This window comes from Pelecanus crispus, assembly GCF_030463565.1.
Source record: "Pelecanus crispus isolate bPelCri1 chromosome 25 unlocalized genomic scaffold, bPelCri1.pri SUPER_25_unloc_1, whole genome shotgun sequence".
NCBI lineage: Eukaryota > Metazoa > Chordata > Aves > Pelecaniformes > Pelecanidae > Pelecanus > Pelecanus crispus.
Window position 1 is genome coordinate 17654 of NW_027461232.1, and position 23110 is coordinate 40763.

The 23110-nt window shown below is 64.0% G+C and overlaps 1 protein-coding gene across 1 annotated transcript; it reads left to right on the forward strand.

The window, feature by feature from the left end:
• Positions 1-265: 265 nt before the first annotated feature.
• On the forward strand, positions 266-21337 carry PPP2R1A (protein phosphatase 2 scaffold subunit Aalpha). The gene is made up of 12 exons (XM_075727264.1): positions 266-343; positions 1765-1855; positions 2084-2184; positions 3217-3449; positions 4314-4461; positions 4558-4713; positions 8891-9005; positions 11778-11848; positions 12834-12968; positions 16351-16524; positions 19209-19269; positions 21147-21337. The coding sequence occupies exons 1-12, from the start codon at positions 266-268 to the stop codon at positions 21335-21337; spliced, it is 1554 nt and encodes a 517-aa protein (XP_075583379.1).
• Positions 21338-23110: the final 1773 nt, after the last annotated feature.

Sequence of the window (23110 nt, forward strand, 5' to 3'; positions counted from 1 at the left end):
CCGAGCAACCTCTCGCCCCGCCCCTCCGCGCCGTCACTCAACCGCGCCGCCCAATCAGACGGCGAGCAGGGGGCGTGGCCGAGTTGGCCGCAAGGGGGCGGGGCTGGCGGGGAGAGGCGGGGCTCCCCCAGCGTCTGGGCCAATGGGGAGCGGGAAGGGGGCGGGCGTTGGGGTAGCGCCGGCCAATGAGCGTTCGGGGAGACCCTGCAAGAGCGGGGCGGGCGGCCCCGTGCGGCCCCTCAGAGCCGGGGCGGCGGCGGCGAAGATGGCGGCGGCGGACGGCGACGATTCGCTCTACCCTATCGCCGTTCTCATCGACGAGCTCCGCAACGAGGACGTGCAGGTACCGGTTACCGGACCCGGCTTCGCTCCCCGGGCCCGGCTTCGGCCTCCGGGCCCGGCCGCCATCGCCCGCCGCGGCCCCGGTTTTACCGCTAATGGCGGCCGCCGCGGCGGCGCTGCCGTGAAAGGGCCGCTCTGATTGGTTGAGGCTGCCTCCCCCCCCTCAGGCCCGGGCTAATGGGGAGCGGCGTTACATGGCGAGGGGGGGGGGGAGGGGATCCTCATCCCCTTGTCTGCTTCAGGCCGGTGGTGGGGGTGAAAGGCGCGCTGTGATTGGTTGGCGACCCCCATTCATTTTGTGAGGGGGCTCCTGATTGGCCCGGGAGGGGTTGAAGGGAATCGTCGCTTCCCCCCCCCCCCCCTCCGCGGCGCCCCCTATTGGCGGGGCAGCGCGGCGCTCTCGGATTGGCCCCTCCCCTTCGCCTCGCGGCGGCCAATGGGAGCAGGAGGGCGGGTCTTCGTCGGCAGCCATTGGGTGTCGCCCGGCGTGGGCGGAGCCGAGGGGGGGAGGAGCTTAGCAGGTGGGGAGGGTGCGGAACCAATGGGGGGGCTCCTCTCTGCCGCGGCGGCGCTGCGGAGCCGTGAGACGAGGCTTCTGATAGGCTGAATCGCGTGGGGCGGTGGGTTTCGCCCCGGAAGGGGCTTCATTTGCCCCTGGGGGGTCTTATTTGACGCCAGGGTGGCCATTTTGTCCCCAAGGGGGGGGGGTTGTTCCCCCCAGGAGGGGCTTTATTTGCCCCTGGGGGGGTATTTTCCCCCCGGGGAGGGGCATTTAGACCCCAGGGGGGTGAGTTCCCCCCGGAGGGGCTTTATTTGCCCCAGAGGGGTGGGTTTCCCCCCAGTAGGGGCTTTATTTGCCCGTGGGGGGGGGGGTATTTGCCCCCATGGGGGCCATTTTGTCCCCAGGGGGCTGAGATTTCTCCCCCCAGTTACCTCAGAGCGGGTGGTTATTTGCCCCAGGGGGTAGGTTTCCCCCAGGAGGGGCTTATTTGCCCATGAAGGAAGGGTTATTTGTTTCTTGGGGGGGGTTATTTGCCCCCACGGGGGCCATTTTGTCCCCAGGGGGCTGAGATTCCCCCCCAGGAGGAGTTTTATTTACGCCAAGGGGGGGTATTTACATTGGGAGGGTGGTTATTTGCCCCGGGGGGGGAGGTTTCCCCCTATAGAGTCATTATTTTCCCCTGAGAGGGGGTTATTTGCTCCTGGGTAGGATATTTGCCCCCACAGGGGCCATTTTGTCCCCAGGGGGCTGAGATTCCCCCCCAGGAGGGGTTTTATTTATCCCAAGGGGGGGTATTTATCCTAGGGAGGGTGATTATTTGCCCTGGGGGGGGGGGTGGGTTCCCCCCCAGGGGGTCCCATTTTGCTTGGGGGGTGGGGGTAATTCCTCACCTTTTTTGCCTCCTCCCGCTTTTTCTCCAGCTACGCCTCAACAGCATCAAGAAGCTCTCGACCATCGCGCTGGCGCTGGGCGTGGAGCGCACCCGCAGCGAGCTCCTGCCTTTCCTCACCGGTAAGGGCGGGGGGACGACCCAGGGGGTGGTCCCCAAATTCTTGGACCCCCAAATCACCCCATGCCCCACCCCAAACCACCCCTCATTGCCCTACGCCACCCCCTTTGCTTGGACGGTGCGAGGGAGATGGGTTTAGGGGTGGTGGGGTGGGGTTTGGGGTGGTGGGTGGGGCTTGGGGTGATTGACAGCCCAGGGGTGTGACAGATCTGTCCCATTTTTTGTTACAGACACCATCTACGATGAGGATGAGGTGCTGCTGGCGTTGGCGGAGCAGCTCGGCACCTTCACCGCCCTGGTTGGGGGACCAGAATTTGTCCACTGCCTCCTGGTACGGACCTCCCCGGGCGTTTGGGTCCCCTCCCCGGGCGTTTGGGTCCCCTCCCCGGGCGTTTGGGTCCCCTCCCCGGGCGTTTGGGTCCCCTCCCCGGGCGTTTGGGTCCCCCCGACCCCATCTTGGACACCTGGATCCCACCCCAGGACCACCTGGGATCTGTGGTGGGACGTAGGATTGGTTGGGTGGACGCTGGGTTCCTTGTAGGGTGATGTTGGGGACCTGAAGGACCTTGGGGCAGGTGCCAGGATTTGGGGGTCACCCCCTCGAGACCCCCACCGCCAGCTGGGGGGACGTTGGGGTCCTCAGGGAGGACGTTGGGGTCCTCAAGGGGACATTGAGATGATCTGAGGGGACCTTGGGCTCTTCAGGAGAATGTTGGGTTGGTTGGGTGGACGTTGGGTTTCTTGTAGGTTGATGTTGGGGACCTGAGGGACCTTGGGGGGGGTGTCAGGATTTGGGGGTCACCTCCTGGAGCCCCCCCCAACTTCCTGAGGGGACATTGGGGTTCTCAAGTGCGACATTGAGATCATTTGAGGGGATCTTGGGCTCTTGAGGAGAATGTTGGGCTCCATAGTGGGATGTTGCAGATTGGGTGGATGTTGGGTTTCTTGTGAGGGGACTCTGGGGACCTGAGGGACCTTGGGGGGGTGTCAGGTTTTGGGGGTGATCTACAGACCCCCACCACCCCTTGGGGGGGGACATTGAGATGACCTGGGGGGGACGTTGGGCTTTTCTGGAGCACGTTGGGCTCCGTGGTGGGACCTTGGGTTGGTTGGTTGGATGTTGGGGACCTGAGAGACCTTGGGGGGGGGTGTCAGAATTTGGGGGTGACCCCGTCTCTCCCTGAAAGACCCTACATGGTGATCTGAGGACAACGTTGGGTTCTTCAAGAGACTGTTGGGCTGCTTGGGGTGACCTTGGCTTCCTTGCGGGGGGACTTCAGGGACAGGAGGGACCTCAGAGGTGGGGGGTGTCACCGTTTGGGGGGGTCACGGTTTAGGGGTGACCCCATGTCTCTCCCTGCAGCCCCCCCTGGAGAGCCTGGCCACGGTGGAGGAGACAGTGGTGCGGGACAAGGCGGTGGAGTCCCTACGGGCGGTGTCCCACGAGCACACCCCACCTGACCTAGAAGGTCACTTCGTCCCCTTGGTGAAGCGCCTGGCGGGGGGTGACTGGTTCACCTCCCGCACCTCCGCTTGTGGCCTCTTCAGCGTCTGTTACCCACGCGTCTCCAGCCCCGTCAAGGCCGAGCTGCGACAGTGAGTGAGCTCCCCGGTGGCCCCAAGCCATCCCTGGTGGCCCCACGGCCGCTTTGGTGGGACTTGGTCTGGTTTGGGTTGGCTCCAAGGTCTTCGCGTTGGTTCCTTGGGCTGTTAGTTGGCTCATGGCGTGGTTGCGGTGATGCCACGGCGCGTCCACGCTGTTCCCACGTTGTTCCTGGTGTCCCCAACCCATCTTTGGTGTCTTTCAACTCAGTCTAGATCAGCCAAGGGTCTTCATGTTGGCCCAATGGCCCATTTTTTTGGTTTGTGGCCTGGTCAAGCAGATCCTGTGGCATGTCCCTAAGGTGTCACCAGTGTCCCCAAGCCGTTCTTGGTGTCCCTAACTCATTTTTGGGTGGTTGAAACCCGTTCTTGATGTCCTTTTATCAGTTGTTGGTTAGTTTAGGGATTTCATATTGATCTCGTGGACCGTAACTGAGGTTATGCCTTGATTAAACTGGCTCTATAGCACGTTCTCAAGGTGCCACTGGTGGCCCCAAGCCAACCTTGGTGGCCCCAAGCCACCTTGGTGGTCCCAACCCATGTTTCGCATCCCTCAACTACCCCTCGGTCAGCCCAGGGTGCCAACGTTGGCCCCCATGGCCCATTTTGGGGTGCGTGGCCTGGTCCAGCAGACCCCATGGCGCCTCTCCAAGGTGTCACCAGTGTCCCCAAGCCAACCTTGGTGGCCCTAACCTGTGTTTCATGTCCCTCAACTAGCCCTTGGTCTTAATGTTGGCCTTCATGGCCCAATTTAAGGTTCGTGGCCTGGTCCAGCAGACCCCATAGCGCGTCCCCAGGGATCTCGGGATGTCCCCAGGGATCTCGGGATGTCCCCAAGGGTTGTCCTCGCGTCCCCAGATACTTCCGCAACCTCTGCTCGGACGACACCCCCATGGTCCGTCGCGCCGCCGCTTCCAAACTGGGAGAATTCGCCAAAGTTTTGGAGCTGGAGCACGTCAAGAGCGAGATCATCCCTATGTTCTCCAACCTCGCCTCTGACGAGCAGGTAAAGGGACCCCGGATACCTGGGTGCTCTGTGGCTGGGGGATGGGTCCCTCCCAGACGTTTGGGTCCCCACCGTGTCCCTTGCTTTGGTCCCCAGGACTCGGTGCGGCTGCTGGCGGTGGAGGCCTGCGTGAGCATCGCCCAGTTGCTGCCGCAGGAGGAGCTGGAGGGCTTGGTGATGCCCACGCTGCGGCAGGCGGCCGAGGACAAGTCCTGGCGCGTCCGGTACATGGTGGCCGACAAGTTTACCGAGGTGGGGACATCCTTGGGGACGCTTGGGAGTGCTTTGGGGACAGTTGGGACCCTCCCTGGGGGTGTTAAGGGATGCGTGGGGACACCCTGGGGACATTTGGGGACACCCTGAGGACATTTGGGGACGTGTGGGGGACATTTGGGGACACCCTGGGGATGTGTGGGGACATTTGGGGACACCCTGGGGACATTTGGGGATGCCCTGGGGATGTGTGGAGGCATGTGGGGATGCGTAGGGACACACGAGGGCATCCCGGGGACATTTGGGGACACCCTGGGGACGTGTGGGGGACATTTGGGGACACCCTGGGGACGTGTGGGGGTGTGTGGGGACATTTGGGGGCACCCCGGGGACATTTGGGGACGCCCTGGGGATGTGTGGGGACATTTGGGGGCATGTGGGGATGTGTGGGGACATTTGGGGGCATGTGGGGATGCGTGGGGACATTTGGGGATGTGTGGGGACACCCCTGGGGACGTTTAGGGATGCATGGGGACATTTGGGGGCATGTGGGGATGTGTGGGGACACACGAGGACACCCCTGGGGACATTTGGGGACACGTAGGGATGTGTGGGGACACATGACGATGCCCATGGGGACGTGTGGGGATGCCCGTGGCGACATTTGGGGACACCCTGGGGACGTGTGGGGATGTGTGGGGACATTTGGGGGCACCTGGGGGACATTTGGGGACGCCCTGGGGATGCGTGGGGACATTTTGGGGCATGTGGGGATGTGTGGGGACACATGAGGACAGCCCTGGGGACATTTGGGGATGTGTGGGGACATTTGGGGGCATGTGGGGATGTGTGGGGACATTTGGGGACATCTGGGGACACGTGGGGATGTGTGGGGACACATGACGATGCCCATGGGGACGTGTGGGGACGCCTGTGGCGACATTTGGGGACACCCTGGGGACGTGTGGGGACATTTGGGGGCATGTGGGGATGTGTGGGGACACATGAGGACAGCCCTGGGGACATTTGGGGATGTGTGGGGACATTTGGGGGCATGTGGGGATGTGTGGGGACATTTGGGGACATCTGGGGACACGTGGGGATGTGTGGGGACACATGACGATGCCCATGGGGACGTGTGGGGACGCCTGTGGCGACATTTGGGGACACCCTGGGGACGTGTGGGGATGCCCTGGGGATGTGTGGGGACATGTGGGGACATCCCGGGGACATTTGGGGACGCCCTGGGGATGTGTGGGGACATTTGGGGATGTGTGGGGACACCCCTGGGGACATTTAGGGATGCGTGGGGACATTTGGGGGCATGTGGGGATGTGTGGGGACACACGAGGACACCCCTGGGGACATTTGGGGACACGTAGGGATGTGTGGGGACATTTGGGGACATCTGGGGACACGTGGGGATGTGTGGGGAGATATGAGGATGCCCGTGGGGACGCCCGTGGCGACATTTGGGGACACCCTGGGGACGTGTGGGGATGCCCTGGGGATGTGTGGGGACATGTGGGGATGTGTGGGGACACATGAGGATGCCCATGGGGACGTGTGGGGGACATTTGGGGGCACCTGGGGGACATTTGGGGACTCCCTGGGGATGTGTGGGGACATTTGGGGACACCCCGGGGACATTTGGGGACACATGGGGATGTGTGGGGACATTTGGGGACACACGAGGACACCCCTGGGGACACGTGGGGATGTGTGGGGACATTTGGGGATGTGTGGGGACACCCCTGGGGACATTTGGGGACACGTAGGGATGTGCGGGGATATTTGGGGACATGTGGGGACACATGAGGATGCCCATGGGGATCTGTGGGGACGCCCGTGGCAACATTTGGGGACACCCCGGGGACCCCTGGGGACGTGTGGGGACATGTGGGGATGTGTGGGGACACATGAGGATGCCCATGGGGACGTGTGGGGGACATTTGGGGACACCCTGGGGACATTTGGGGACGCCCTGGGGATGTGTGGGGACATTTGGGGACACGTGGGGATGTGTGGGGACATTTGGGGATGTGTGGGGACACCCCTGGGGACATTTGGGGACACGTAGGGATGTGCGGGGATATTTGGGGACATGTGGGGACACATGAGGATGCCCATGGGGATCTGTGGGGACGCCCGTGGCGACATTTGGGGACACCCCGGGGACCCCTGGGGACGTGTGGGGACATGTGGGGATGTGTGGGGACACATGAGGATGCCCATGGGGACGTGTGGGGGACATTTGGGGACACCCTGGGGACATTTGGGGACGCCCTGGGGATGTGTGGGGACATTTGGGGACACGTGGGGATGTGTGGGGACATTTGGGGACACACGAGGACACCCCTGGGGACATTTGGGGACACGTAGGGATGTGCGGGGATATTTGGGGACATGTGGGGACACATGAGGATGCCCATGGGGACGTGTGGGGGACATTTGGGGGCACCTGGGGGACATTTGGGGACTCCCTGGGGATGTGTGGGGACATTTGGGGACACCCCGGGGACATTTGGGGACACATGGGGATGTGTGGGGACATTTGGGGACACACGAGGACACCCCTGGGGACACGTGGGGATGTGTGGGGACATTTGGGGATGTGTGGGGACACCCCTGGGGACATTTGGGGACACGTAGGGATGTGCGGGGATATTTGGGGACATGTGGGGACACATGAGGATGCCCATGGGGATCTGTGGGGACACCCGTGGCAACATTTGGGGACACCCCGGGGACCCCTGGGGACGTGTGGGGACATGTGGGGATGTGTGGGGACACATGAGGATGCCCATGGGGACGTGTGGGGGACATTTGGGGACACCCTGGGGACATTTGGGGACGCCCTGGGGATGTGTGGGGACATTTGGGGACACGTGGGGATGTGTGGGGACACCCCTGGGGACATTTGGGGGCACGTAGGGATGTGTGGGGATATTTGGGGACATGTGGGGACACATGAGGATGCCCATGGGGATCTGTGGGGACGCCCGTGGCGACATTTGGGGACACCCTGGGGACACGTGGGGATGTGTGGGCACATGTGGGGATGTGTGGGGACAGGCGAGGACACCCTTGGGGACATTTGGGGGCACCCGGGGGACATTTGGGGACACCCTGGGGACGTGTGGGGATGCGTGGGGACATTTGGGAGCACCCTGGGGACATTTGGGGATGCCCTGGGGACGTGTGGGGACATTTGGGGGCACCCTGGGGACATTTGGGGACACATGGGGATGTGTGGGGACATTTGGGGGCACCCTGGGGACATTTGGGGATGCCCTGGGGACGTGTGGGGGGCGTTTGGGGACGCCTGTGGTGACATTTGGGGACATGGGGGGGGATGTGTGGGGACACCCCTGGGGACACGTGGGGATGTGTGAGGACATTTGGGGGCACCCCGGGGACATTTGGGGACACGTGGGGATGTGTGGGGACACATGAGGGGGCCCCTGGGGACAGGTGGGGACATTTGGGGGGGATTTTTGGGGATGTTTGGGGACACTTGGGGACATTTTGGAGGGATATGTTGGGGGGGGGACAATTTGGGGACATTTGGGGACACTTGAGGCTTGTCCTGGGGACATTTGGGGACAGCCTTGGGGATTTTTGGGGACCCTTGGAGACATTGGGAGGGATATTTGGGGGGGCGACAATTTGGGAGACCCTTGGGGACGATTTGGGGACACTTGAAGCCCGCCCTGGCGACATTTGGGGACAGCCTTGGGAATTGTTGGAGATGTTTGGGGGGATTTTTTGGGACATTTGGGGACACTTGGGGACATTTTGGAGGGATATTTTTGGGGGACAATTTGGGGACCCCCCGGCGACATTTGGGACACTTGAGGCCCGCCCTGGGGACATTTGGGGACAGCCTTGGGAATTTTTGGAGATGTTCGGGGGGATTTTTTGGGACACTTGGGGACATTTTGGAGGGATATTTTTTGGGGGACAATTTGGGACGCCCTTGGGGACAATTTGGGGACCCCCCGGCGACATTTGGGACACTTGAGGCCCGCCCTGGGGACATTTGGGGACAGCCTTGGGAATTTTTGGAGATGTTTGGGGGGATTTTTTGGGACGCTTGGGGACATTTTGGAGGGATATTTTTGGGAGACAATTTGGGACGCCCTTGGGGACATTTGGGGGACAACGCGGGGACCTTTTTGGAGATGTTTGACCTCTGGCCTTTGCCCCCTGCCAGCTCCAACGAGCCGTTGGCCCCGAGATCACCAAGACCGACCTGGTCGGGGCCTTCCAGAGCCTGATGAAGGACTGCGAGGCCGAAGTACGGGCGGCCGCCTCCCACAAGGTCAAAGGTCAGCTGATGCCACGCCCTTCCGGATGCCTGGGTGTCGTGTCCCCCCCCCCGTGTCCCCACGGAGGAGGAGGATCCTCGTGTCCTTGGAGATGGGCACTGGGTCACCACGGCCATGGAGATGGGGCCCAAGGAGGGATGCTGGAGGTCACCAGGTCCCCAGGGGTGGTCACCAGGTCCCCAAGGATGGTCCCCAGGTCCCCGTGTCCCCAGGGGTGGTCCCTGGAGCTCCCCATGTCCCCCGGGGATGGTCTCCATGTCCCCAGGGGTGGTCCCCAGGTCCCCGTGTCCCCAGGGATGGTCCCTGGAGCCCCCCATGTCCCCTGGGATGGTCACCAGGTCCGCAAGGATGGTCCCCAGGTCCTTGTGTCCCCAAGGATGGTCCCCAGGGGTGATCCCCAGGTCTCAGTGTCCCCAGGGGTGGTCCCTGGAGCCCCCCGTGTCCCCCGGGATGGTCCTCAGGTCCCTGTGTCCCCAAGGATGGTCCCTGGAGCCCCCCATGTCCTCCGGGATGGTCACCAGGTCCCCAAGGATGGTCCCTAGGTCTCAGTGTCCCCAAGGATGGTCCCTAGGTCTCAGTGTCCCCAGGGATGGTCCCTGGAGCCCCCCGTGTCCCCTGGGGATGGTCACCAGGTCCCCGTGTCCCCAAGATGGTCCCCAAGGGTGGTCCCCATGTCCCTAGGGATGGTCACCAGGTCCCCAAGGATGGTCTCCAGGTCCCCGTGTCCCCAGGGGTGGTCCCTGGAGCCCCCCGTGTCCCCTGGGGATGGTCCTCAGGTCCCCGTGTCCCCAAGGATGGTCCCTGGAGCCCCCATGTCCCCTGGGGATGGTCACCAGGTCCCCAAGGATGGTCCTTAGGTCTCAGTGTCCCCAGGGATGGTCCCTGGAGCCCCCCCGTGTCCCCCGGAGATGGTCACCAGGTCCCCGTGTCCCCAAGATGGTCCCCAAGGGTGGTCCCCAGGTCCCCATGTCCCTAGGGATGGTCACCAGGTCCCCAAGGATGGTCTCCAGGTCCCCGTGTCCCCAGGGGTGGTCCCTGAAGCCCCCCATGTCCCCTGGGGATGGTCACCAGGTCCGCAAGGATGGTCCCCAGGTCCCTGTGTCCCCAAGGATGGTCCCCAGGGGTGGTCCCCAGGTCTCCGTGTCCCCAGGGGTGGTCCCTGGAGCCCCCCATGTCCCCCGGGATGGTCCCCAGGTCGCCAAGGATGGTCCTCAGGTCCTTGTGTCCCCAAGGATGGTCCCCAGGGGTGATCCCCAGGTCTCCGTGTCCCCAGGGGTGGTCCCTGGAGCCCCCCATGTCCCCCGGGATGGTCCTCAGGTCCCTGTGTCCCCAAGGATGGTCCCTGGAGCCCCCCATGTCCCCTGGGATGGTCACCAGGTCCCCAAGAATGGTCCCTAGGTCTCAGTGTCCCCAGGGATGGTCCCTGGAGCCCCCCGTGTCCCCCGGAGATGGTCACCAGGTCCCCGTGTCCCCAAGATGGTCCCCAAGGGTGGTCCCCATGTCCCTAGGGATGGTCACCAGGTCCCCAAGGATGGTCTCCAGGTCCCCGTGTCCCCAGGGGTGGTCCCTGGAGCCCCCCGTGTCCCCTGGGGATGGTCCTCAGGTCCCCGTGTCCCCAAGGATGGTTCCTGGAGCCCCCCATGTCCCCCGGGGATGGTCACCAGGTCCCCAAGGATGGTCCTTAGGTCTCAGTGTCCCCAGGGATGGTCCCTGGAGCCCCCCGTGTCCCCCGGAGATGGTCACCAGGTCCCCAAGGACGGTCCTGAGGTCCCCGTGTCCCCAAGGGTGTTCTCCGTGTCCCCAGGGATGGTCCCTGGAGTCCCCCATGTCCCCAGGGATGGTCACCAGGTCCCCAAGGATGGTCCCCAGGTCCCCGTGTCCCCAAGATGGTCCCCAAGGGTGGTCTCCAGTTCCCCATGTCCCTAGGGATGGTCACCAGGTCCCCAAGGACGGTCCTCAGGTCCCCGTGTCCCCAAGGATGGTCCCTAAGGACGGTCCCCAGGTCTCCATGTTCCCAGGGATGGTCCCTGGAGTCCCCCGTGTCCCCAGGGGTGGTCACCAGGTCCCCAAGGACGGTCCCCATGTCCCCGTGTCCCCAGGGGTGGTCCCCAGGTCCCCGAGGATGGTCCCTGGAGTCCCCCATGTCCCCAGGGATGGTTGCCAGGTCCCCGTGTCCCCAGGGATGGTCCCTGGAGTCCCCCGTGTCCCCCGGGGATGGTCACCAGGTCCCCAAGGACGGTCCCCATGTCCCCACGGTGGTCCCCAAGGACGGTCCTGAGGTCCCCGTGTCCCCAAGGGTGGTCCCCAGGACCCCGTGTTCCCAGGGGTGGTCACCAGGTCCCCAAGGACAGTTCTGAGTTCCCCGTGTCCCCAGGGGTGGTCCCCGTGTCCCCAGGGGTGGTCCCCGTGTCCCCAGGGATGGTCCCCAAGTCCCCAAGGGTTGTCCTCATGTCCCCAAGGATGGTTCCTGGAGTCCCCCATGTCCCTAAGGATGGTTCCCGTGTCCCCAAGGATGGTCCCTGGAGTGCCCTGTGTCCCTAGAGATCGTCCCCAGGGATGGTTCCTGTGTCCCCAGGGATGGTCCCTGGAGTCCCTCATGTCCCCAGGCATGGTCCCTATGTCCTCAAAGGTGGTTCCTGGAGTCCCCCGTGTCCTCAGGGATGGTGACCAGGTCCCCAAGGATGGTTCCTGGAGTCCCCCATGTCCCCAAGGCCACTCACGGTGTCCCCACATCCCCAACCGATGTCACTCTTTTCCCTCTTCCTTCTCCAGAGTTCTGCGAGAACTTGTCCCCAGACTGCCGGGAGGCCGTCATCATGGGCCAGATCCTGCCCTGCATCAAGGTAAGGGACATCGTGGGGACACCCTGGGGTGGGGGGACATCGTGGGGACACCACGGGGACACCCTGGGGTGGGGGAACTGCGTGGGGTGGGATGGGGGGACGTCATGGGGACAAGGTGATGTTGGCACCATGGGTTACGTCTTGGTTTGTATCAAGGTGGGGACACTTTTGAGTGGTGCAACGTCATGGGGACACCCCAGGGACCCCATGGGGACACCCTGGGGATGTCCTGGGGTGGTGGGACATCATGGGGACACCCTGGGGCCACCTCTGGAGACCTTCCGGGGTGGTGGGACATCATGGGGACACCCTGGGGCCATCCCTGGAGACCTTCTGGGGTGGTGGGACGTCATGGGGACACCCTGGGGCCACCTCTGGAGACCTTGTGGGGTGGTGGGACATCATGGGGACGCCTTGGGGCCACCTCTGGAGACCTTCTGGGGTGGTGGGATGTCATGGGGACACCCTGGGGCCATCCCTGGAGACCTTCTGGGGTGGTGGTATGTCATGGGGACACCCTGGGGGCATCTCTGGAGACCTTCTGGGGTGGTGGGACGTCATGGGGACACCCTGGGGACAATCCTAGGGCCATTCTAGGGTGGAGGAACATGATGGGGACACCTCTGGGGACCTCCTGAGGTGGTGGCACATCGTGGGGACACCCTGGGGACGCTCCTGGGGTGGAGGAACATGATGGGGACACCTCTAGGGACTTCCTGGGGTGGTGGGACATCATGGGGACACCCTGAGGCCGTCTCTGGAGACCTGGGGTGGTGGGACATCATGGGGACACCCTGGGGACAACCCTGGGGACCTCCTGAGGTGACGGGACATCATGGGGACACCTTGGGGACACCCCTGGGGACCTTCTAGGGCGGTGGGACATCCTGAGGACACCTCAGGAGCACCTTAAAGCCACCCCACAGCGCAGCCCCCACCCCTGCACGGATGTCCCCACCTCACGGTGTCCCCACGCTGTCCCCAGGAACTGGTGTCGGACGCCAACCAACACGTGAAGTCGGCGCTGGCCTCCGTCATCATGGGGTTGTCCCCCATCCTGGGGAAGGACAACACGGTGGAGCATCTGCTGCCCCTCTTCCTCGCGCAGCTCAAGGACGAGGTGGGGACGCGTTGGGGACACCTGGGACACTTGGGGACAGTTGGGGACACTCGGGGACGCTCAGTGATGGGGAGGTGCTGATGGATTGGGGACATCATGGGGACCGTGGTGGCACAACCGCCGTGGTTGGGGATGGTGGCACCATCACGGGGACGCGCTGGAGACGGTGCCACCGTGGTGGGGGACATCTGGGGACACTTGGGGACATCTGGGGACACTTGGGGACTCTCAGGGACGTGAGGTTGGTGCTGGGTTGGGGACATCATGGGGGACCGTGGTGGCACAACCAACCCGGTTGAGGGCTTGGCGATGATGTCACCATCATGGGGACACCTTGGGAACATTTGGGGACGCTTGGGGACACTCAGGAACTTGGGGAGCCACCACCCCAATGCCACCACCCCCAGGTGTCCCCAGTGCCACCCATAGATGCCACCACCCAAAATGTCCCCCTCCCAGTACCCCCCCAGGTGTCACCACCCCAAATGTCCCCGTGCCACCTCCAGTGCCACCACCCCCAGTGTCCCCTTCCCAGTAACTTGTCCTGGTGCCACCACCCTGTAGGTGCCACCTCTATAGGTGCCACCACCCCAGGTACCACCACCCCACAGGTTTTACCCCTATAGATGCTACCACCCTGTAGGTGCCAGCTCTGTAGGTGCCACCACGCCATATGTGCCATCTCCATAGATGCCACCACCCTGTAGGTGCCCCCCTGTAGGTGCCACCACCCCATAGGTGCCATCTCCATAGATGCCACCACCCCATAGGTGACACCTCCATGGATGCCAACTCCATAGGTGACGCCTCCATGGATGCCACCACCCCGTAGATGGTGCCACCTCCATGGATGCCATCATCCCATGGATGCCACCACCCCGTAGGTGCCACCTCCATGGATGCCACCACCCCATAGGTGACACCTCCATGGATGCCAACTCCATAGGTGACACCTCCATGGATGCCATCACCCCGTAGATGCCACCACCCCCTAGATGGTGCCATGTCCGTAAATGCCATCGCCCCATAGATGCCATGTTCATGGGTGCCACTATGTCCATAGGTGACACCACCTCCGTAGTTACGATGTCCCCATAGATGCCACCACCCCGTAGGTGCCACCATGTCCATAGATGCCAGCACCCTGTAGGTGCTACCTCCATGAATGCCACCACCCCATAGGTGCCACCTCCACAGATGTCAGTACCTCCATAGGTACCACCACCATGTAGGTGCCACCTCTGTAGATATCAGTATCTCCGTAGGTGCCACCACCCCGTAGGTGCCAATTCCATAGATGTCAGTACCTCCATAAGTGCCACCACCCCATAGGTGCTATCTCCATAGATATATCAGTACCTCCGTAGGTGCCACCTTCATAGGTGTCAGTAGTTCCATAGATGCCACCCCCCCCCCGTAGCCGACATCTCCATAGGTGTTAGTAATCCATAGGTGCCACCACCCCGTAGCTGCCACCACATCCATAGGTGCCACCACCCTGTAGGTGCTACCTCCATGAATGCCACCATGTCCATAGGTGCCACCACCCTGTAGGTGCCACCATGTCCATAGGTGCCAGCACGCTGTAGGTGCCACTTCCATGAATGCCACCATGTTCATATGTGCCACCACTCCATAGATGCCACCATCTCATAGGTGCCACCTCCATAGATGTCAGTACCTCCATAGGTGCCACCACCCTGTAGGTGCTACCGTGTCCATAGATGCCACCACCCTGTAGGTGCCACCACTTCTATAGATGTCAGTACCTCCATAGGTGCCACCACCCTGTAGGTGCTACCATGTCCATAGATGCTACCACCCTGTAGGTGCCACCACTTCTATAGATGTCAGTACCTCCATAGGTGCCACCTCCACAGATGTCAGTACATCCATAGGTGCCACCACCCCGTAGGCGCCACCACCTCCATAGATGTCAGTACCTCCATAGGCGCCACCACCTCCATAGGTGCCATCTCCATAGATGTCAGTACCTCCATAGGTGCCACCACCCTGTAGGTGCTACCATGTCCATAGATGCTACCACCCCGTAGGCGCCACCACCTCCATAGATGTCAGTACCTCCATAGGCGCCACCACCTCCATAGGTGCCATCTCCATAGATGTCAGTACCTCCATAGGTGCCACCACCCCATAGGTGCTACCTCCATAGATGTCAGTATCTCCATAGGTGCCACCACCCCGTAGGTGCCACCTCCACAGATGTCAGTACCTCCATAGGTGCCACTATCCAGTAGGTGCCCCCACGTCCATAGATGTCAGTACCTCCATAGGTGCCACCTCCATAGATGTCAGTATCTCCATAGGTACCACCTCCATAGGTGTCAGTATCTCCATAGGTGCCACCACCCCGTAGGTGCCACCTCCACGGATGTCAGTACCTCCATAGGTGCCACTATCCAGTAGGTGCCACCACGTTCATAGATGTCAGTACCTCCATAGATGCCCCCACCCCGTAGGTGCCACCTCCATAGATGTCAGTACCTCCATAGGTGCCACCACCCTGTAGGTGCCACCTCCATGGATGTCAGTATTTCCATAGGTACCACCTCCATAGGTGTCAGTATCTCCATAGGTGCCACCACCCCATAGGTGCCACCTCCACGGATGTCAGTACCTCCATAGGTGCCACTATCCAGTAGGTCCCCCCACGTCCATAGATGTCAGTACCTCCATAGGTGCCACTATCCAGTAGGTGCCACCATGTCCATAGATGTCAGTACCTCCATAGGTGCTGCCACCCCCGTAGGTGCCACCTCCATGGATGTCAGTATCTCCATAGGTGCCCCCACCCCGTAGGTGCCACCTCCATAGGTGTCAGTACCTCCATAGGTGCCACCACCCCGTAGGTGCCACCTCCACAGATGTCAGTACCTCCATAGATGCCCCCACCCTGTAGGTGCCACCTCTATAGATGTCAGTACCTCCATAGATGCCCCCACCCCGTAGGTGCCACCTCCATAGATGTCAGTACCTCCGTAGGTGCCACCACCCCGTAGCTGCCACCTCCATGGATGTCAGTATCTCCATAGGTGCCAACTCCATAGATGTCAGTACCTCCATAGGTGCCACTATCCAGTAGGTGCCACCACATCCATAGATGTCAGTACCTCCATAGGTGCCACCACCCCATAGGTGCCACCCTCCACGGATGTCAGTACCTCCATAGGTGCCACCACCCCCGTAGGTGCCACCTCCACGGATGTCAGTATCTCCATAGGTGCCACCACCCCATAGGTGCCACCTCCACGGATGTCAGTACCTCCATAGGTGCCACCTCCATAGGTGCCGGCACCCCGTAGGCGCCGCCTCCATCGGTGCCACCCGCGGGTGCCAGCGTGCCGCCCCCTGTCCCCCGCAGTGCCCCGAGGTGCGCCTCAACATCATCTCCAACCTGGACTGCGTCAACGAGGTCATCGGCATCCGCCAGCTCTCCCAGTCCCTGCTGCCCGCCATCGTCGAGCTGGCCGAGGACGCCAAGTGGCGCGTGCGCCTGGCCATCATCGAGTACATGCCCCTGCTGGCCGGCCAGCTGGTGAGCACTGGGAGGCACTGGGGAGAGCAGCATGGGCTGCTGGGGGGCACTGGGAGGCACTGGGGAGAGCAGCATGGGCTGCTGGGGGGCACTGGGAGAGCAGCATGGGCTGCTGGGGGGCACTGGGAGGCACTGGGAGGCACTGGGGAGAGCAGCATGGGCTGCTGGGGGGGCACTGGGAGAGCAGCATGGGCTGCTGGGGGGCACTGGGAGGGACTGGGGAGAGCAGCATGGGCTGCTGGGGGGCACTGGGAAGGCACTGGGAGAGCAGCATGGTCTGCTGGGGGGGCACTGGGAGGGACTGGGAGAGCAGCATGGGCTGCTGGGGGGGCACTGGGAGGGACTGGGAGAGCAGCATGGGCTGCTCTGGGGCACTGGGAGGGACTGGGAGAGCAGCATGGGCTGCTGGGGGGCGCTGGGAGGGACTGGGAGAGCAGTATGGGCTGCTGGGAGACACTGGGATGGACTGGGAGGGACTGGGGAGAGCAGTATGGGCTGCTGGGGGGCACTGGGAGGGACTGGGGAGAGGCAGCATGGGCTGCTGGGGGGGGCTGGGAGGGACTGGGAGAGCAGCATGGGCTGCTGGGGGGCACTGGGAGGGACTGGGAGAGCAGCATGGGCTGCTGGGGGGGGCTGGGAGAGCAGCATGGGCTGCTGGGGGGCACTGGGAGGCACTGGGAGAGCAGCATGGGCTGCTGGGGGGCACTGGGAGAGCAGCATGGGCTGCTGGGGGGCACTGGGAGAGACTGGGAGAGCAGCATGGGCTGCTGGGGGGGCACTGGGAGAGCAGCATGGGCTGCTGGGGGGCACTGGGAGGCACTGGGAGAGCAGCATGGGCTGCTGGGGGGCACTGGGAGGCACTGGGAGAGCAGCATGGGCTGCTGGGGGGCACTGGAAGGCACTGGGAGAGCAGCATGGGCTGCTGGGGGGGCACTGGGAGGCACTGGGAGAGCAGCATGGGCTGCTCTGGGGCACTGGGAGGGACTGGGAGAGCAGCATGGGCTGCTGGGGGGCGCTGGGAGGGACTGGGAGAGCAGTATGGGCTGCTGGGAGACACTGGGATGGGACTGGGAGGGACTGGGAGAGCAGTATGGGCTGCTGGGGGGCACTGGGAGGGACTGGGAGAGCAGCATGGGCTGCTGGGGGGGGGCTGGGAGGGACTGGGAGAGCAGCATGGGCTGCTGGGGGGCACTGGGAGGGACTGGGAGAGCAGCATGGGCTGCTGGGGGGGGGCTGGGAGAGCAGCATGGGCTGCTGGGGGGCACTGGGAGGCACTGGGAGAGCAGCATGGGCTGCTGGGGGGCACTGGGGAGAGCAGCATGGGCTGCTGGGGGGCACTGGGAGAGACTGGGAGAGCAGCATGGGCTGCTGGGGGGCACTGGGAGAGCAGCATGGGCTGCTGGGGGGGCACTGGGAGGCACTGGGAGAGCAGCATGGGCTGCTGGGGGGGCACTGGGAGGCACTGGGAGAGCAGCATGGGCTGCTGGGGGGCACTGGGAGGCACTGGGAGAGCAGCATGGGCTGCTGGGGGGGGCACTGGGAGGCACTGGGAGGGACTGGGAGAGCAGTATGGGTTTCTGGGATGGACTGGGAGAGCAGTATGGGCTGCTGGGGGGCACTGGGAGGCACTGGAAGAGCAGCATGGGCTGCTGGGGGGGGCACTGGGAGGAACTGGGAGAGCAGCATGGGCTACTGGGAGGGCACTGGGAGAGCAGCATGGGCTGCTGGGGGGCACTGGGAGGCACTGGGAGAGCAGCATGGGCTGCTGGGGGGGCACTGGGAGGCACTGGGAGAGCAGCATGGGGCTGCTGGGGGGGCACTGGGAGGCACTGGGAGAGTAGTATGGGCTGCTGGGGGAGACTGGAAGGCACTGGAAGGGACTGGGAGAGCAGTATGGGCCTCTTGGGGGCACTGGGATGGTCTGGGAGGAGCTGGGGGGGGGGACTGGGCGAGCAGTATGGGTTTCTGGGGGGCACTGGGGAGGCACTGGGAGAGCAGCATGGGCTTTTGGGAGGGACTGGGGTGGACTGGGAGAGCAGTATGGGTTTCTGGGAGGCACTGGGAGAGCAGTATGGATTTCTGGGGGGCACTGGGAGGGACTGGGAGAGCAGCATGGGCTGCTGGGGGGGCACTGGGAGGGACTGGGAGGAGCTGGGGGGGGACTGGGGAGAGCAGCATGGGCTGCTGGGGGGGGGCTGGGAGGCACTGGGAGGGACTGGGGAGAGCAGTATGGGTTTCTGGGGGGCACTGGGAGGGGACTGGGAGAGCTGGGGGGGACTGGGAGAGCAGTATGGGTTTCTGGGGGGCACTGGGAGGGACTGGGGAGAGCAGTATGGGCTTCTGGGGGGCACTGGGAGGAGCTGGGGGGACTGGGAGACCAGTATGAGTTTCTGGGAGGCACTGGGAGAGCAGTATGGGTTTCTGGGGGGCACTGGGAGAGACTGGGAAAACAGTATGATGTTTCATTAGGGAGACTGGGAGAGACTGGGAGGCACTGGGAGGGCAGCGTGGTGTTCTGTGGGAGGACTGGGGGGGGGTAGTGGGCTGTGCTGGAGGGGACTGGGAGGGCGCTTGTTCGTACTGGGTGGGGGTTACTGGTTCATAGTGGGCGACATACTGATTCATATGGGGAGGGTACTGGTTTATATTGGTTTATACTGGTTTATACTGGTTTTTCCTCCCAGGGCGTGGAGTTCTTTGACGAGAAGCTGAACTCGCTCTGCATGGCCTGGCTGGTCGACCACGGTGAGCCGGGCACCTGGCTCCCCCGGGTTACTGGGAGATACTGGGAGCACTGGGGGGTTACTGGGAGCCTCTAGAGGGGCTACTGGGAGTTACTGGGAGCTCGGGGGGGGCGGTTAACTGGGAGCTCGGGGGGGGGCGGGTTACTGGGAGCTCTGGGGGGGGGGTTACTGGGAGTCCTGGAGGGGTTACTGGGAGCTCTGGGGGGGGATACTGGGAGCTGGAGGTGTTACTGGGTGCTGCTAGAGGTGTTACTGGGAGCTCCTGGGGTGGTTACTGGGATCTTGGGGGTGGGGGGGGGGGGGGGGGTGGGGTGGGTTACTGGGAGTCCTGGAGGGGTTACTGGGGAGTTACTGGGGTTACTAGGAGGTGTAGGGGGGGTTACTGGGGTTTACTGGGAGCCCTGGGAGGGGTTACTGGGAGTTGGAGAGGTTACTGGGAGCTGTAGGAGGGTTACTGGGAGCCCCTAGAGGGGTTATTGGGAGTCCTGGAGGGGTTACTGGGAGTTACTGGGATGTCGGGGGGGGGTTACTGGGAGCCCCTAGAAGGGTTACTGGGACTTACTGGTTGCGTAGTTGGGGGTTAGTGGGGAGCTCTGCGGGGGATACTGGGAGCTGGAGGTGTTACTGGGTGCTGCTAGAGGTGTTACTGGGAGCTCCAGGGGTGGTTACTGGGATCTTGGCGGGGGAGTTACTGGGGTTTACTGGGAACCCCTAGAGGGGTTATTGGGAGTCCTGGAGGGGTTACTGGGAGTTACTGGGAGCTGTAGGAGGGTTACTGGGAGCCCTGGGAGGGGTTACTGGGAGCTCGTGGGGGGGTTAGTAGGAGGTGTGTGGGGGTTACTGTGGTTTACTGGGAGCCCTGAGAGGGGTTACTGGGAGCTGTAGGAGGGTTACTGGGAGCCCCTAGAGGGGTATTGGGAGTGCTGGAGGGGTTACTGGGAGTTACTGGGAGCTGTAGGAGGGTTACTGGGAGCCCCTAGAGGGGTTACTGGGAGCCCTGGGAGGGGTTACTGGGAGTTACTGGGAGCTGTAGGAGGGTTACTGGAGCCCCTAGAGGGGTTATTGGGAGTGCTGGAGGGGTTACTGGGAGTTACTGGGAGCCCCTAGAGGGGTTACTGGGAGCCCTGGGAGGGGTTACTGGGAGTTGGAGAGGTTACTGGGAGCTGTAGGAGGGTTACTGGGAGCCCCTAGAGGGGTTACTGGGAGTCCCTGGAGGGGTTACTGGGAGTTACTGGGAGCTGTAGGAGGGTTACTGGGAGCCCCTAGAGGGGTTACTGGGAGTCCTGGAGGGGTTACTGGGAGTTACTGGGGAGCTGTAGGGAGGGTTACTGGGAGCCCCTAGAGGGGTTATTGGGAGTGCTGGAGGGGTTACTGGGAGTTACTGAGAGCTGTAGGAGGGTTACTGGGAGCCCCTAGAGGGGTTACTGGGAGCCCTGGGAGGGGTTACTGGGAGTTGGAGAAGTTACTGGGAGCTGTAGGAGGGTTACTGGGAGCCCCTAGAGGGGTTACTGGGAGTCCTGGAGGGGTTACTGGGAGTTACTGGGAGCTGTAGGAGGGTTACTGGGAGCCCCTAGAGGGGTTACTGGGAGTCCTGGAGGGGTTACTGGGAGTTACTGGGAGCCCCTAGAGGGGTTACTGGGAGCCCCTAGAGGGGTTACTGGGAGTCCTGGAGGGGTTACGGGTAGTTACTGGGATCTCGGGGGGTTTACTGGGAGCCCCTAGAAGGGTTACTGGGACTTACTGGTTGCCTGGTGGGGGGTTAGTGGAGCTCGAGGGCCTTACTGGGAGCCGGCAAGTTTGCGGGCCGCTCCTGGTTGCCCCGAGGGGGTAAGCGGTGGCCCAGCGCGAGGCTTACTGGTGCCCGCGGTTGTCTCCCAGTTTACGCCATCCGGGAGGCGGCCACCAGTAACCTGCGGAAGCTGGTGGAGCGCTTCGGGCAGGACTGGGCGCAGGGCACCATCGTGCCCAAGGTGCTGGCCATGGCCGCCGACCCCAACTACCTGCACCGCATGACCACGCTCTTCTGCATCAACGTGAGACCCCGGGGCGCCCCCCACCCCGCTCCTTGAGACCCCCGGGGTGCCCCCCCCGAGACCCCTGGGTGCCCCCCCCCCCCCCTCCTTGAGACCCCTTGGGGTGCCCCCCTGGATCTTTGGGGTGCCCCCCCCCCCTCCTTGGAGGACCCCTTGGGTGCCCCCCTGGATCTTTGGGTGCCCCCCCCCCTCCTTGAGGACCCCCCTGGGTGCCCCCCCCCCTCCTTGAGGACCCCCCCTGGGTGCCCCCCCCTGAGACCCCTGGGTGCCCCCCCCCCCCCCTCCTTGAGACCCCTTGGGTGCCCCCCTGGATCTTTGGGTGCCCCCCCCCCTCCTTTGAGACCCCCTGGGTGCCCCCCCCCCTCCTTGAGGACCCCCCTGGGTGCCCCCCCCGGGACCCCTGGGTGCCCCCCCCCCCCCTCCTTGAGACCCCTTGGGTGCCCCCCTGGATCTTTGGGTGCCCCCCCCCTCCTTGAGACCCCCTGGGTGCCCCCCTGGGACCTTTGGGTGCCCCCCCGCCTCCTTGAGACCCCCTGGGTTGCCCCCCCCCTCCTTGAGACCCCTTGGGTGCCCCCCCGGGTGCCCCCCCTGGATCTTTGGGTGCCCCCCTCTCCTTGAGACCCCCTGGGTGCCCCCCCCAGGACCTTTTCGGTGCCCCCCCCCCCCCCCTTGAGACCCCCCTGGTGCCCCCCCCCCCCCCCCTTGAGACCCCCCTGGGTGCCCCCCCCCCCCTTGAGACCCCCCTGGGTGCCCCCCCCCCCCCTTGAGACCCCCCTGGGTGCCCCCCCCCAAGACCCCCTGGTGCCCCCCCCGGGGACCCCTGGGTGCCCCCCCCCCCTCCTTGAGACCCCTTGGGTGCCCCCCCGGGTGCCCCCCTGGATCTTTGGGTGCCCCCCCCTCCTTGAGACCCCCTGGGTGCCCCCCCCCCCCTCCTTGAGACCCCCGGGGTGCCCCCCCCGAGACCCCTGGGGTGCCCCCCCCCCCCCTCCTTGAGACCCCTTGGGTGCCCCCCTGGATCTTTGGGTGCCCCCCCCCCCTCCTTGAGACCCCCTGGTGTGCCCCCCCCCTCCTTGAGACCCCTTGGGTGCCCCCCTGGATCTTTGGGTGCCCCCCCCCCCCTCCTTGAGACCCCTTGGGTGCCCCCCTGGATCTTTGGGTGCCCCCCCCCTCCTTGAGACCCCCTGGGTGCCCCCCCCCCCTCCTTGAGACCCCTTGGGTGCCCCCCTGGATCTTTGGGTGCCCCCCCCCCCTCCTTGAGACCCCCTGGGTGCCCCCCCCCCTCCTTGAGACCCCCTGGGTGCCCCCCCTGAGACCCCTGGGTGCCCCCCCCCCCCCCCCCTCCTTGAGGACCCTTGGGTGCCCCCCTGGATCTTTGGGTGCCCCCCCCTCCTTGAGACCCCCTGGGTGCCCCCCCGGGACCCCTGGGTGCCCCCCCCCTCCTTGAGACCCCTTGGGTGCCCCCCGGGTGCCCCCCTGGATCTTTGGGTGCCCCCCCCCTCCTTGAGACCCCCGGGGTGCCCCCCCCGGGACCCCTGGGTGCCCCCCCCCCCCTCCTTGAGACCCCTTGGGTGCCCCCCTGGATCTTTGGGTGCCCCCCCCTCCTTGAGACCCCCCTGGGTGCCCCCCCCAAGACCCCCTGGGTGCCCCCCCCAGGACCTTTGGGTGCCCCCCCCCCCCCCCTTGAGACCCCCTGGGTGCCCCCCCGGGACCCCTGGGTGCCCCCCCCCTCCTTGAGACCCCTTGGGTGCCCCCCGGGTGCCCCCCTGGATCTTTGGGTGCCCCCCCCCTCCTTGAGACCCCCTGGGTGCC